At 44.3% G+C, this 15,396-nt stretch overlaps 1 protein-coding gene across 15 annotated transcripts in view; it reads right to left on the bottom strand.

Moving 5' to 3' along the window:
• Window positions 1–15,396, bottom strand: part of LOC135037197 (protein 4.1-like) — a 388,175-nt gene that overhangs the window by 170,398 nt on the left and 202,381 nt on the right. For all 15 annotated transcript variants that reach the window (XM_063954534.1, XM_063954533.1, XM_063954544.1 and 12 more), the window contains exons 4-5: window positions 13,055–13,159; window positions 12,314–12,356 (exon numbers count right to left, since the gene is read on the bottom strand). In XM_063954534.1, coding sequence (XP_063810604.1) covers window positions 12,314–12,356; window positions 13,055–13,159 — 148 coding nt within the window. The remainder of the gene's footprint in view (window positions 1–12,313; window positions 12,357–13,054; window positions 13,160–15,396) is intronic.

Here is a 15,396-nt window from a genome sequence, read left to right on the forward strand (position 1 = left end):
TCAGCAAAGTATAAAATATTGTCAGACAAAACACATCTACACAAAAGCAACAGTTCTTTCATCTTGGAAAGGTGTGGCAACTGATATGTAAAGAAGAATATCACTATGTATTGCAAAACAAAGGGCCGGTGGTGGGAGGGGAATGGGAGCGGGGAGAGATAGAACTAAAGGGAAAACAGACCAGCTTAAAGAGACCAGCTTACGGTGAAAACTCATCTTGTAACAACACAACACGGACGGCTGATCAGCTAAAGAGGCTTAAATCAGGAGGCCATTGGGCCATCTGGAAGGGGATCAGTGCTGTCCGCTCCCTCTCAGCTCACCATTTCCACAGAGGTTTATACACTCCCTCCCACTCCTCATCACTAAGCTGCATCATGCAGATTACAAAGCCCAAAAATGAGAACACAACTACGAAGATAGACAATCTTTTTTCTAAATATGGCCACAAACGCACAGGTCTACAAAGAGCATGATGGTTATTTCACAAACATTTTAACAAAGGTCAACACACTTTGGAACAATAAAGCAGATCACACAGGGTCATATGCCACAACAGTGTGCTGCAAAGTCACTGACCCGTCGGGCTCCCGGGGCCGGTATGCTGGTCGCCGGGAGCCCGACCGCCGGCATATCGTAGTGAACCCTTTCTGAACTAGGTGTATTGCTGTTTTCCAGGCTCCTAATGTTTATTAACCTTTATATAGCGCCATCGTATTCCGCTGCATTTTACATTTAGATTTTGACAAAATCCTTTCCTGTACCTGCAGTTATTTAGGGTCAGTGACTTTGCAGCACACTGTTGTGGCATATGACCCTGTGTGATCAGAAACTGTTCCTTAGCAACTAAAGTTTATCTTGTCAAGTTTTACCCAGATCTTAAGCTAAACTAATCAATGCTCTGGTTATCCCATTAGTAGTTGCATGGTTCTATTCTGGCAGAGGACTGGGGACAGTTGAATTAACACAAATACATTAGTGATCCACTGTGGTAGTGATTTTGATGTAATATATCAGTACTGCCTAAAATAAAGGCAAGTTTCTTGTTTTTTTATTTACCAATTTAGGGGTTAATTCAATTATACCACCTAACATTACAAGGTGTTTGGCAGTGCACAAATTTGCCGATTACGGTAGGCATAACATCACAAGTTTTCATGCACACCTCTGTCCTGGATACAGTTTGTGTGGTTGGATTTGTTTAATTTGATTTTTCTAAAATTCACACCCGGGAAGGAGGAATTTAATTCCAGGAGAAGGGTGCGAAATGCCGTAACATTTAAGCGCTGGCAACGGCATCCCATCTCACACCCTTCACCCGGCCAGACGCCAAATTTGCACAAAAGTGCTCACTACCCTATGGGGCAGCAAACACTTTTGTGTGGGATTGGGCTGCAGTACAGCGTCGATATTGCCTCACTGGTTCAGCTGGGCGAATGGATTTGTCGCAAACTGAATTCATCCTTAAGTATTCAATTTTTAGAAACATAAATACTGAGCAACATCCCTAAACAGGTAATTTCAACTTTAAACTTGTCATTTATTTTGTACGCTCTGGACATGGCTACTACTAACAAATGCACAGAAAAAATTCTTAAAGCTATGTCTGCAAATGCTAGGAGCTTAGGAGACAAAATTCCAGAGCTAATTGCGATAATGACAAGGGATAACCTGGATTTTGTGGCAATTACAGAGTCTTGGTGCAATGAGAATCATGACTGGGACTTAGCTATACCAGGATACAATTTATTTAGGAAAGATAGAATAGGAAGAATAGGAGGAGGGGTAGCAATGTATGTGAAAAAAAGCATAAATGCTACTTTAATACAAAATATTGAAGCCAAAACTGAGGCCCTTTGGGTCACCATAGAAACTGGGAAGGACATTATTCGCATTGGGGTGATCTATAGACCACCAGGCCAGGGGCAGGATTTGGACAGGAACCTATTGTTGGACATCTCTAAAATGGCTTTTAAGGGAGAAGTCATAATCATGGGAGACTTTAATTTACCTGATGTAAATTGGGAGGGGTCTTTTGCAAGTTCAGCTACAAGTGGCAAATTTCTACATTCCTTACAGGGAGCATCTCTCAAGCAATTGGTGAGGGAGCCCACTCGCAAAGACTCAATATTAGATCTAATTCTTACAAATGGTGATAGGATATCTGATATATATGTGGGTGAGCACCTGGGATCCAGTGATCATCAAGCAGTATGGTTTCGTATAAAGACAGGATCCAACTCCTCTCACACAAAAACAAAGGTGTTGGATTTTAGAAATGCAGACTTTGCAAAAATGGGGAGATGTTTAAGTGATTCATTGGCAGACTGGAGGAACTTGGAAGGAGTGCAGGAGAGGTGGAAAAAAATGAAAAGTGCATTACTAAGTGCAACCGACCTTTGTATCAAAATGGTTAGGAAAAGCACCAGGAAAAGGAAGCCAGTGTGGTTCACAAAAATAGTATCAACTAGTGTGAAAGCGAAAAAGATGGCTTTTAGGAAATACAAACAGACTCAAAATAATAACGACAAAGAGGTGTATCTGGACAGACGGAAGGATGCTAAGAAAGTGATCAGATGTGCAAAGGCAGAAGCTGAGGAGAAAATGGCCCAGTCAGTAGATAAAGGGAGCAAAACTTTTTTTAAGTATATAAGTGAAAGGAGAAAATCAAATGGAGGAATAATAAGACTTAAGACAGAGAGTGGGCATTTGGTGGAGGGAGACAAGGCAATAGCAGATCACCTAAATAATTATTTTTGCTCAGTATTTACTACAGAAGAAGGGATGGGGCCACAGTTAAATTGCAAGGACATTCATAAAAATAAGGTAGATGAAAATACATTTACAGAGGAGAAGGTCCTAACAGAACTTTCAAAACTAAAAGTGGATAAATCAATGGGACCAGATGGGATACACCCAAGGATACTCAAAGAGCTAAAAGATGTGCTGGTTACACCTTTAACAGAATTATTTAACCAGTCACTAAATACAGGTGCTATTCCAGAGGACTGGAAAAGAGCAAATGTAGTTCCACTGCACAAAAGTGGAAGCAAGGAAGAAGCAAGTAACTACAGACCAGTAAGCCTTACATCAGTAGTAGGGAAAGTAATGGAAAAACTATTAAAAGAAAGAGTAGTGGAATATCTTAAATCAAACAACTTACAGGATCCAAAACAGCATGGATTTACTGGTGGGAGATCATGCCAAACAAATCTTATTGACTTTTTTGACTCTGTGATGAAAATAATAGATCAAGGGGGAGCTGTAGATGTAGCATATCTAGACTTTAGTAAGGCATTTGACACTGTCCCACATCGCAGACTGCTAAATAAACTTGAAAGCCTGGGGGTGGATTATAAATCAGTTAAATGGATAAGAACCTGGTTGCAGGATAGGAAACAGACAGTCGTAGTTAATAGAGTGCAATCTATGGAGGGAAATGTTACCAGTGGAGTACCCCAGGGATCTGTACTTGTTCCAGTTCTCTTTAATATCTTTGTTGGTGACATTGCAGATGGTATTGAAGGGAAGATATGCCTTTTTGCAGATGATACAAAGATATGCAACAGGGTAGACACACCGGGAGGGGTCAAACAAATGATTAATGACCTAGGTAGGCTTGAGAAATGGTCAAGAACGTGGCAACTACAGTTTAATGCTAAAAAATGCAAAATCATGCACTTGGGTCTCAAAAACCCAAAGGCTAAGTATAGTATCAAGGGTACTATAATGGAAACGACTGAGGAGGAAAGAGATTTAGGAGTCACTATTTCAAGTGACTTGAAGGCAGGAAAGCAATGCATCAAAGCAATGAGAAAGGCAAGTCAGATGCTTGGTTGCATAGGGAGAGGAATCAGTAGCAGGAAAAAAGAAGTGATAATGCCACTGTATAGGTCATTGGTACGGCCCCATCTGGAATACTGTGTCCAGTTCTGGAGACCCTATCTCCAGAAGGATATAAATACATTAGAGAGTGTACAAAGAAGGGCAACTAAAATGGTGCATGGCCTACATCACAAAACTTACCCGGAAAGGCTAAAAGATCTTAACATGTATAGTTTGGAGGAGAGAAGGGAAAGGGGAGACATGATAGAAACTTTCAAATATATAAAGGGTCTTAACAAAGTTCAGGAGGGAAACATTCTTCAAAGGAAAAGAAGTATTAGAACTCGAGGGCATACATTGAGACTGGAGGGGGGGAGGTTCAGGGGAAATTTAAGGAAAAATTACTTCACAGAAAGGGTAGTGGATAAGTGGAATAGCCTCCCATCAGAGGTGGTTGAGGCTAAGACTGTAGGGCAATTTAAACATGCTTGGGACAGGCATATGAATATCCTTACAAAGAATCAAGGTTAAAAAAGGGTTGAGATTGCCTAAAGGATAAAATAAAAAAGGGGCAGACTAGATGGGCCAAGTGGTTCTTATCTGCCGTCAAATTCTATGTTTCTATGTTTCTATCTGATACACTACAGAGTTATTTTGCCTGCAAGAGCATAGTAATCCGATTCTTATACTCATTTGTCTTAAAACAGGCCCCTTTACAATTTTCATAGAGGCTGCTATGTTTGGATAAAATACTGGACCATGGCGGAATAAATTTGCATAAAGACATATTGTAGAGACCACAGTCTCTTCTGAAGCATTTCCCAAGCTACTGAGAACCATGGACACTGCAGCCAAAATAGAAGTATTACTCGTTTCTTTTTTATATGATCTTACATAGCATGTGAGGAATGAGAGGAATGGAGACAATATAGGCTAGCTGAAACCACTATGGGATGGACAATACAGTATATCCACTCCTTCGGTCGAGATAAGAATCTGCATACTTAAGCATCTGGTCTAGTCACCATATATGCAGCTGGAGTACTTTCTAATATAGAGACCGTTTCCCTGGAATAATTTGTTTCTGACTTAGGTAATCGATATGTCCACACCTTGCCTGCAGCATCGAATGCTGAAAGGTCTTTGGATTTCCCAGGAAATCAGCTTTGCTACGTCAACTATCATCATTTTAAGGCTGATCCTTCCCTGGCGATTTATGAAACCCACAACATCTTCTTGGCTGTGAAAGCCCTGGGTGCTTTCCCAGTGACTACTGATGAAAATAATGAATTGCTTTCCATACTGCTGCCATTGCCAGTACATTTCTGTGACTTACTTTTTTCTCCCCATGACTAGGTACCTTGAACCATCGTTATTATTGAAGAAAATTTACCAGCCTATAGCCCTCTATCTTTGGTTTTAGATTTTTCCACAAGGTGAGAGATTTTTTAGTAGTCCTTGATAATCTAATGTGGCAAGTCAGAGATGCCCGACTGTGATCCCATAGGATCAAAGAGTGCGCAAGTGCCACCCTGCCCAGTAAATCATCCCTATGGTGGAGAAAAACATTCCCAACAACTGCAGTCCATTCACGCACTACTAATGTCCTCTGATGGATCTGTATTTAATCTGTCACATCTTTCTTTGACCATGTTACTTTGTTTTAAAGGTATTTTCTGCACACCCATGACTTCTACTTTCTGTGATTGGATGAGTTGACTTATTGTCCATTTCACAAGCCAGGCAGTATCTTCCTATTAGCTGTCCAAATATTGACATATCTTGGACCACTGTTTTCTTATTCGACCACCAGTGTCACCAGCAAATTTTAAAAGTTTCTTGAAAACGCCGCCAGGCAGCCAGGTAAACTTGAACCGTTGTCTCATGATTCAGAATCTGAGGAAGTTCCTATGCTGAAATGCCACAAGGACATGAAAGTAAATGTCTGCTTTATGTATGTTCGAAAATCTTTTTCTGATTGTTGTAAGGTTTGAAGTCACTAATTCCATGGGAAATGTCTAGCTGTCTGACACTGACAAACTTAATTCTCCAGAATTGTGCAATAAAGTTCAGAGAATTTTAGGACACAGAGCAGTCTGGAAAAAAAATTATCCTTTGTCCTTCTGATATGAAGCATGTAGGAAAATTACTTGGGCCTTTATCAGTCTGCAGACTTTCATACAAAGCCTTTAACGGCGCTGAGCTTGCTTACATATTGTACTGTATATAGGGGGTCATTCTGACCGGCTCGCTGCTTTTTATCGCAGCCGACCCACTGCGCATGCGCCGGTGCCGTGGTGCGCCGGCACATGCCAGACGGCCGAAGGCCATAGCTGGGCTGCGATTGCCTCTGCCTGATTGACAGGCAGAGGCGGTCGCTGGACGGGAGGTGGCGGAACGGCTGCGTTTGGCCGCCGTTTTGTGGGCGTGGTCCGGCCCACAGTGGCTGCGTGACATCATACGCAGCCGCTGCGAGCCGGGGAGCGACGAGTAGCTCCTGCCCAGCACGCTAAAGCTGCGCTGGTCGGGAGCTACTCTTGAAGTGCAAAGGCATCGCCGCTGTGCGATGCCTTTACACTTCTGCGGGGGGGGGGGGGGGGGGGCGGCACTGACATGCGGGGCAGGTCAGTGTGAATGATCGTAGCTATGCTAAATTTAGCACAGCTACGATCATCTCGGAATGAGGGCCATAGTTAATTCCCTTTGCATTCCTATGGAACTCTATCCTGTGTCCATCAATTATGGTATCCAAAACCCAATATTATTTGTTAGAAAGGGTCTACATGTCAGTGTATTCCACAATCCTTGTCCCTGGTGGTGTGAGTGGTCTTCAAATGAAAAAGTGCCCTAAAATACTACTAACGCCACTATTTACTTTTGTGTGTGGGTATATATTTGGAAAAATAAGAATTTACTTACCGATAATTCTATTTCTCGGAGTCCGTAGTGGATGCTGGGGTTCCTGAAAGGACCATGGGGAATAGCGGCTCCGCAGGAGACAGGGCACAAAAAGTAAAGCTTTCCGATCAGGTGGTGTGCACTGGCTCCTCCCCCTATGACCCTCCTCCAGACTCCAGTTAGGTACTGTGCCCGGACGAGCGTACACAATAAGGGAGGAATTTTGAATCCCGGGTAAGACTCATACCAGCCACACCAATCACACTGTACAACCTGTGATCTGAACCCAGTTAACAGTATGATAACAGCGGAGCCTCTGAAAAGATGGCTCACAACAACAATAACCCGATTTAGTTAGCAATAACTATGTACAAGTATTGCAGATAATCCGCACTTGGGATGGGCGCCCAGCATCCACTACGGACTCCGAGAAATAGAATTATCGGTAAGTAAATTCTTATTTTCTCTATCGTCCTTGTGGATGCTGGGGTTCCTGAAAGGACCATGGGGATTATACCAAAGCTCCCAAACGGGCGGGAGAGTGCGGATGACTCTGCAGCACCGAATGAGAGAACTCCAGGTCCTCATTTGCCAGGGTATCAAATTTGTAGAATTTTACAAACGTGTTCTCCCCCGACCACGTAGCTGCTCGGCAAAGTTGTAATGCCGAGACCCCTCGGGCAGCCGCCCAAGATGAGCCCACCTTCCTTGTGGAATGGGCCTTAACAGATTTAGACTGTGGCAGGCCTGCCACAGAATGTGCAAGTTGAATTGTGCTACCAATCCCACGAGCAATCGACTGCTTAGAAGCAGAAGCACCCAGCATTGTTGGGTGCATACAGGATAAACAGCAAGTCAGATTTCCTGACTCCAGCCAACCTGGAAACTATATTTTCAGGGCCCTGATAACATCCAGCAACTTGGAGTCCTCCAAGTCCCTAGTAGCCGCAGGTACCACAATAAGCTGGTTCAGGTGAAACGCTGACACCACCTTAAGGAGAAACTGGGGACGAGTCCGCAGCTTTGCTCTGTCCGAATGGACAATCAGATATGGCTTTGTGAGATAAAGCCGCCAATTCTGACACTCGCCTGGCCGAGGCCAGGACCAACAGCATGGTCATTTTCCATGTGAGATATATCAAATCCACAGATTTGAGTTGTTTAAACCAATGTGATTTTTTAGGAATCCCAAAACTACGTTGAGATCGCCCAGTGCCACTGGAGACATCAAAGGGGCTGTATATGCAGTACTCCCTTAACAACTTCTGGACTTCAGGAACTGAAGCCAATTTCTTTCTGGAAGAAAATCAACAGGCCGAAATTTGAACCTTAATGGACCCAATTTGAGACCCATAGACACTCCTGTTTGCAGGAAATGTAGAAATCAACCTAGTTGAAATTCTTCCGTGGAGCCTTCCTGGACTCACACCCTGGCACATATTTTCACCTAAGTGGTGATAATGTTGTGCGGTCACCTCCTTCCTGGCTCTGACCAGGGTAGGGATGACCTCTTCCGGAATGCCTCTTTCCCTTAGGATCCGGCGTTCACCCGCCTTGGCGTCAACGCAGCTGCGGTAAGTCCCGGAACAGACACGGTTCTTGCCGAATCAAGACCCTTCTTAGTATCTCTTGAAGTTCCGGGAACCAAGTCCTTCTTGGCCAAACCGGAGCCACGAGTATAGTTCTTACTCCTCTCCTTCCTATCATTTTCAATACATTGGGTATGAAAAGCAGAGGATGGAACACATACACCGACTGGTACACCGACGGTGTTACCAGAGCGTCCCAGCTATTGCCGGAGTGTCTCTTGACCTGGCGCTTCAGGTGGGACGCCATCATAACCACCTTTGGTCTTTCCCAACGGTTTACAATCATGTGGAAACTTCCAGATTAAGTTTCCACTTTTCCGGGTGGAATTCATTTATGCTGAGGAAATCTTCCCAGTTGCCCACTCCCGGAATGAACACTGCTGACAGTGTTATCACATGATTTTCCGCCCAGCGAAGAATCCTTGCTGTCATTGCCCTCCTGCTTCTTGTGTCGCCCCGTCTGATAACGTGGGCGACCGCCATGATGATGTCCTACTGGATCAGCACCGGTTGACTTTGAAGCAGGAGTCTTCCTAGGCTCAGAGCATTGTAAATTGCCCTTAGCTCCAGTATATTCATGTGGAGAGAAGTCTCCAGACTTGACCACACTTCCTTGGAAATTTTTTCCCTGTGTGACTACTCCCCAGCCTCTCAGGCTGGTATCCGTGGTCCCCAGAACACAGTCCTGAATGCTGAGTGTGCTGCCCTCTAAAAGATGAGCACTCTGCAGCCCCCACAGAAGAGACACCCTTGTCCTTGGAGACAGGATTATCCGCTGATGCATCTGAAAATGCGATCCGGACCATTCGTCCAGCAAATCCCCTGAGATCTGCCGAATGGAATCGCTTCGTAAGAAGCCACCATTTTTCCCAGGACTCCTGTGCATTGATGCACTGATACTTGGCCTGGTTTTAGGAGGTTTCTGACTAGGTCGAATAACTCCTTGGCTTTTTCCTCCCGGAGGAACACCTTTTTCTGGACTATGCCCAGAATCATTCCTAGGAACAGCAGACGTATCGTCGGAAAACAGCTGCGATTCTTGGAATATTTAGAATCCAGTCGTGCTGTCGTAGAACTACTTTAGATAGTGCTCTTCCGACCTCCAACTGTTCTCTGGACCTTGCCCTTTTCAGGATATCGTCCAAGTAAGGGATAATTTAGATGCCTTTTTTCTTTGAAGAAACATCTTTTCGGCCATTACCTTGGTAAAAGGCCCGGGGTGCCGTGGATAATTCAAACGGCATCGTCTGAAACTGATATTGACAGTTCTGTACCACGAACCAGAGGTACCCTTGTTGAGAAGGGCAAATTTGGACATGGAGGTAATCCTTGATGTCCAGGGACACCATATAGTCCCCTTTTTTCCGGTTCGCTATCACTGCTCTGAGTGACTCCATCTCGATTTGAACCTTTTATGTAAGTGTTCAAAGATTTCAGTTTAGACTATGTCTCACCAAGCCGTCTGGCGTCAGTACCACAATATAGTGTGGAAAAATAATACCCTTTTCCTTGTTGTAGGAGGGGTACTTTGATTATCACCTGCTGGATATACAGCTTGTGAATTGTTTCCAATGCTGCCTCCCTGTCGGAGGGAGCCGTTGGTAAAGCAGACTTCAGAAACCTGCGAGGAGAAGATGTCTCGACTCTCCAATCTGTACCCCTGGGATAATACTTGTACTATCTAGGGGTCAACCTGCGAGTGATCCCACTGCGCGCTGAGACTCTTGAGACTACCCCCCCACCTTGAGTCCGCTTGCATGGCCCCAGCGTCATGCTGAGGACTTGGCAGACGCGGTGGAGGGCTTCTTTTCCTGGGAAGGGGCTGCCTGCTGCAGTCTACTTCCCTTACCTCTATGTCTGGGCAGATATGACTGGCCTTTTGCCTGCATGCCCTCATGGGAAAGGAAGGATTGAGGCTGAAAAGACGGTGTCTTTTTCAGCTGAGATGTAACTTGGGGTAAAAAGGTTGGATTTCCCAGCTGTTGCCGTGGTCCCCAGGTCCGATGGACCGACCCCAACTAACTCCTTCCCTTTATACGGCAATACTTCCATGTGCCGTATGGGATCTGTATCACCTGACCACTGTCGTGTCCATGACATCTTCTGGGTGATATGGACAACGTACTTATCTTGATGCCAGAGAGCAAATATCCCTCTGTGCATCTCACGTACATATATATAGAATGCATCCTATTAAATGCTCTATATGAATAAAATATTTTCAGTCAGGGAATCCGACCAAGCCAACCCAGCACTGCATCTCCAGGCTGATGGCGATCGCTGGTCGCAGTATAACCACCGTATGTGTGTATATACTTTTTAGGATATCTTTCCAGCTTCCTATCAGCTGGCTCCTTGAGGGCGGCCGTATCTGGAGACGGTAACGCCACTTGATAAGCGTGTGAGCGCCTTATCACCCTAAGGGGTGTTTCCCAACGCGCCCTAATTTCTGGCGGGAAAGGGTATAACGCCAATATTTGCTATCGGGGTAACCCCACGCATCATCACACACTTCATTTTATTTTATCTGATTCAGGAAAAACTACAGGTAGTTTTTTCACTCCCACATAATACCCTTTTTTGTGGTACTTGTAGTATCAGAAATATGCAACACCTCCTTCATTGCCCTTAACGTGTGGCCCTAATGAGAAATACGTTTGTTTATTCACCGTCGACACTGGATTCAGTGTCCGTGTCTGTGTCTGTGTCGACCGACTGAGGTAAATGGGCGTTTTTAACGCCCCTGACGGTGTTTCTGAGACGCCTGGACCGGTACTAATAGTTTGTCGGCCGTCTCACGTCGTCAACCGACCTTGCAGCGTGTTGACATTCTCACGTAATTCCCTAAATAAGCCATCCATTCCGGTGTCGACTCCCTAGAGAGTGACATCACCATTACAGGCAATTTCTCCGCCTCCTCACCAACATCGTCCTCATACATGTCGACACACACGTACCGACACACAGCACACACACCGGGAATGCTCTGACAGAGGACAGGACCCACACTAGCCCTTTGGGGAGACAGAGGGAGAGTTTGCCAGCACACACCAAAACGCTATAATTATATAGGGACAACCTTATATAAGTGTTTTCCCTTATAGCATCTTTATATATATCTCAATATCGCCAAAATCAGTGCCCCCCCTCTCTGTTTTAACCCTGTTTCTGTAGTGCAGTGCAGGGGAGAGCCTGGGAGCCTTCTCTCCAGGCTTTCTGTGAGAGAAAATGGCGCTGTGTGCTGAGGAGATAGGCCCCGCCCCTTTTTCGGCGGGCTCGTCTCCCGCTATTTAGTGAATCTTGGCAGGGGTTAAATATCTCCATATAGCCTCTGGGGGCTATATGTGAGGTATTTTTCGCCAAAAAAGGTTTTCATTTGCCTCCCAGGGCGCCCCCCTCCCAGCGCCCTGCACCCTCAGTGACTGCCGTGTGAAGTGTGCTGAGAGGAAAATGGCGCACAGCTGCAGTGCTGTGCGCTACCTTTAGAAGACTGCAGGAGTCTTCAGCCGCCGATTCTGGACCTCTTCTTACTTCAGCATCTGCAAGGGGGCCGGCGGCGCGGCTCCGGTGACCATCCAGGCTGTACCTGTGATCGTCCCTCTGGAGCTGATGTCCAGTAGCCAAGAAGCCAATCCATCCTGCACGCAGGTGAGTTCACTCCTTCTCCCCTAAGTCCCTCGTTGCAGTGATCCTGTTGCCAGCAGGACTCACTGTAAAATAAAAAACCTAAGCTAAACTTTCTCTAAGCAGCTCTTTAGGAGAGCCACCTAGATTGCACCCTTCTCGGCCGGGCACAAAAATCTAACTGGAGTCTGGAGGAGGGTCATAGGGGGAGGAGCCAGTGCACACCACCTGATCGGAAAGCTTTACTTTTTGTGCCCTGTCTCCTGCGGAGCCGCTATTCCCCATGGTCCTTTCAGGAACCCCAGCATCCACAAGGACGATAGAGAAATAATTTTCATGGTGGTCGTGTATCTTTAAACAAAGTCATCTGCACTCACCATGCACCTGTTTCTTGATCTCCTTGAGAGGATCGATCCAGACCTAAAACAGAAGAGAGAGCAATGATCTATAATGAAATCATGATGTAGAAAAAAACAAAAAATTAAGAAGCTTGTTGTTGGATAACTGCCATTGTCCAGTTTGGCTCTTAGAAATATAAATAGTTTACACTTAACTGGGCTTGTGAAAAGATACTTTTCATAGTGTGATGTAACACAGCAACACTCCATTTCCCATCATTCCCAAACAGAAGAAGTAAACTGTGTCTTACTTGAAATTGCTGAATTGGTGAAGTTGGTTTAATGACCAAAACTCTATAAAAACAATTTCTCTGCATTTCACGGATCTGTAGCTGTAAACAAGATGTGCCAGGAACCCCTTATCGGTTAATCACAATTGTCTACCGAGAAATGCAGAGCAAGAACTATTGAGACAGGAGGGCCTTTGTGCCTGCTGCAGAAGTGCGGTCAACCGTTCGCAAGCTCATCCTGTGTAGATTAATCTGGTGGACAATGAAGTCTGAAAGGGGTGTATTGGTGGGAGCTAATTAAGGGACACTGGTTTTCTGCAGCGCCAGATAATTATTTAACAATGAAACTGCTGCTCAGAGCATCACTGTTTACACAGGAGCGAAAAATACTATGACCACAAAAGCAGAACTTCATGACCCCTTCAAAGAGGCTTGATATAAATCAATATAACAAAATATTAAACCCTGCTACTCCTTGTCCCTTTCTTACCTTGCTGGATGGGGACTCCCATATGGCAAGGCAAAAGTAATCTTCCTCTAGAATGTTCAAGTGGCTGCATACTTTCTTAAACAGCTCCTGTCCTTTGGCATGTTTCTGTAAGAAATAAATCCCCCTGGTGAACTGACCTCCAATTGTAAGACATTGTTAATCTTACCTGTGTACATACTGCATATTAAAACAGGGTGATAAACGTAAAATTGAAATGCTTTATATTAAACATATATATTTTATGTTACAAAGGTAAATATATGAAGTTGATGGGCTAAGGCTGACTTTTTTTAAATAAAGCCATGAACTCGTCAATTGAGATGAGCTTTAATTTATCTCTGCCAGCAAAAAAGACAATAAGTCATAATCTTCAGCAGTTTCTTACTTGGTTAGAAACAACAGGATAACAAATCAGAAGAGAAAAAAACCACCACCACACACTGGAGTAAATGTATGAAGCAGTGATAAGAGAAGAGAAGTGAGACGGCAACCAATCAGCTGCTCTGTATAATTTTATAGTATGCAAATTCTAAATGTAACTTCAATGCTGATTGGCTGCCATGGGCAACTTCTCCACTGTCATGGAAACAGGCTTGGGTTTGGTGCACTGCCTGAGGTGGATGTGCTTAGCCGGCCGGATTGCTGCTCATCTTGAACGTCTGCCCTGCCGTTATCAAAGGCAGCGCATGGTCTACCTGCTCTGGAAGGAAATTAGAATGAAATAGATAACATTACACACGTGAGAGGTCTTGTTACCTTACTTATTGAACAACCCTTGTATATTGATATGATAAATTTATCTTAAATGGAATGGAGGCTTTAATATTTGATATATTCTAGAAATGATCATAAAAATATTAATAATCTGTACATTACTCAGAAATAAGGTAGCAATGCCGTACTTTACACCAGTGGTAATTAAGGGGTCTATGTACTATGCCTTGGATGGAGAAATTCAGCGGAGATAAAGTCCCAGCCAGTCAGCTCCTAACTGCCATGTCACAGACTGTGTTTGAAAAATGACAGGAGCCGATTGGCTTGTGCTTTATCTCCAGCTACTTTATCTCCATCCACGGCTTAGTAAATAGACTCCTAAGTATGAAACAAATATCCCTTTTGTTACTAATGTGTGCACAGACAACACAAGTATTCAGTCCCATAGTCCTATAAATACACGTATCACAAGCAGTGAGAGAGTTGCACACAACATGAACACAGGGCCTAATTCACACCTGATCGCTAGCAGACGATTTTTGCACTGCTGCGATCAGATAGTCACCGCCTACAGGGGGAATGTGTTTTAGCTATGCAAGTGTGCGAACGCCTGTGTAGTAGAGCTGTACAAACAAATCTTGTGCAGTCTCTGCACAGCCCAGGACTTACTCAGCCGCTGCGATCACATCAGCCTGTCCGGGACTGGAATTGACGTCAGGAACTCTCCCTGCAGACGCATGGACACGCCTGCGTTTTTCCAGACACTCCCTGAAAACGGTCAGTTGCCACCCACAAATGCCTTCTTCCTGTCAATTTCCGCGTGATCCGCCGTGCAAACGGACCCATAGCACAAACCCATCGCTGAACGGCGATCCCCTTTGTACCCATGCGACGCGCCTGCGCATGGCAGTGCATACGCATGTGCAGTTTACACCTGATCGCCCGCTGCGCGAAAACCCACAGCAGTGATCAGGTCTGAATTACCCCCACAGTTATATAAAAACAGAATGAACCTAGCTGCTAACGAGATGCAGTCAAGAAAGACTGCACGCATATTACAAAATCACCATATTCACTAACCCATTGTGTTCTGGGATTGGATTGTTAGATACACATCAAAATAGAAAGTAATACAGATTTCCTGAATGTACCATTTGTGAGGAATGTTCTAGGCGCAGAGCATCAAACTTTTATACAAATTATCAGATATGTTCTTTTTTGTTTAAAAATCATAAACTAACATATACATCAGGTCCTGTTGAGGGAGAAGTCATAGGGGTATATGCAATTGAGGTCGAATTCACGAAAATGTCGAAAAACGGGACATTTTCGGAAAAAAAAAAAAAATTCGACAATGCAATTCAATACTTTCCGTCAAAAAAACGGACTTTCCAAATTCGACTTTTTGAGATTCGACATTTGTCAAATTCGACATTTCTGCAATGGTACAAATGCGGCAATTCGCCAAAAGTATATTCAATTGAAGTTTGGAAATTCGACAACAGTGCTTTTAGACAGTAAATTCGTCATTTTCAATCCGCCACACTTTGCTGGCGGAATCTAATAAAAAAAATGTAAAAACATGCTTTTTTTGGTGTGTTTTTTATTGGTCATAGCATATCTATTTA

Source organism: Pseudophryne corroboree, chromosome 2 (assembly GCF_028390025.1).
Source record: "Pseudophryne corroboree isolate aPseCor3 chromosome 2, aPseCor3.hap2, whole genome shotgun sequence".
NCBI classification, from domain to species: domain Eukaryota; kingdom Metazoa; phylum Chordata; class Amphibia; order Anura; family Myobatrachidae; genus Pseudophryne; species Pseudophryne corroboree.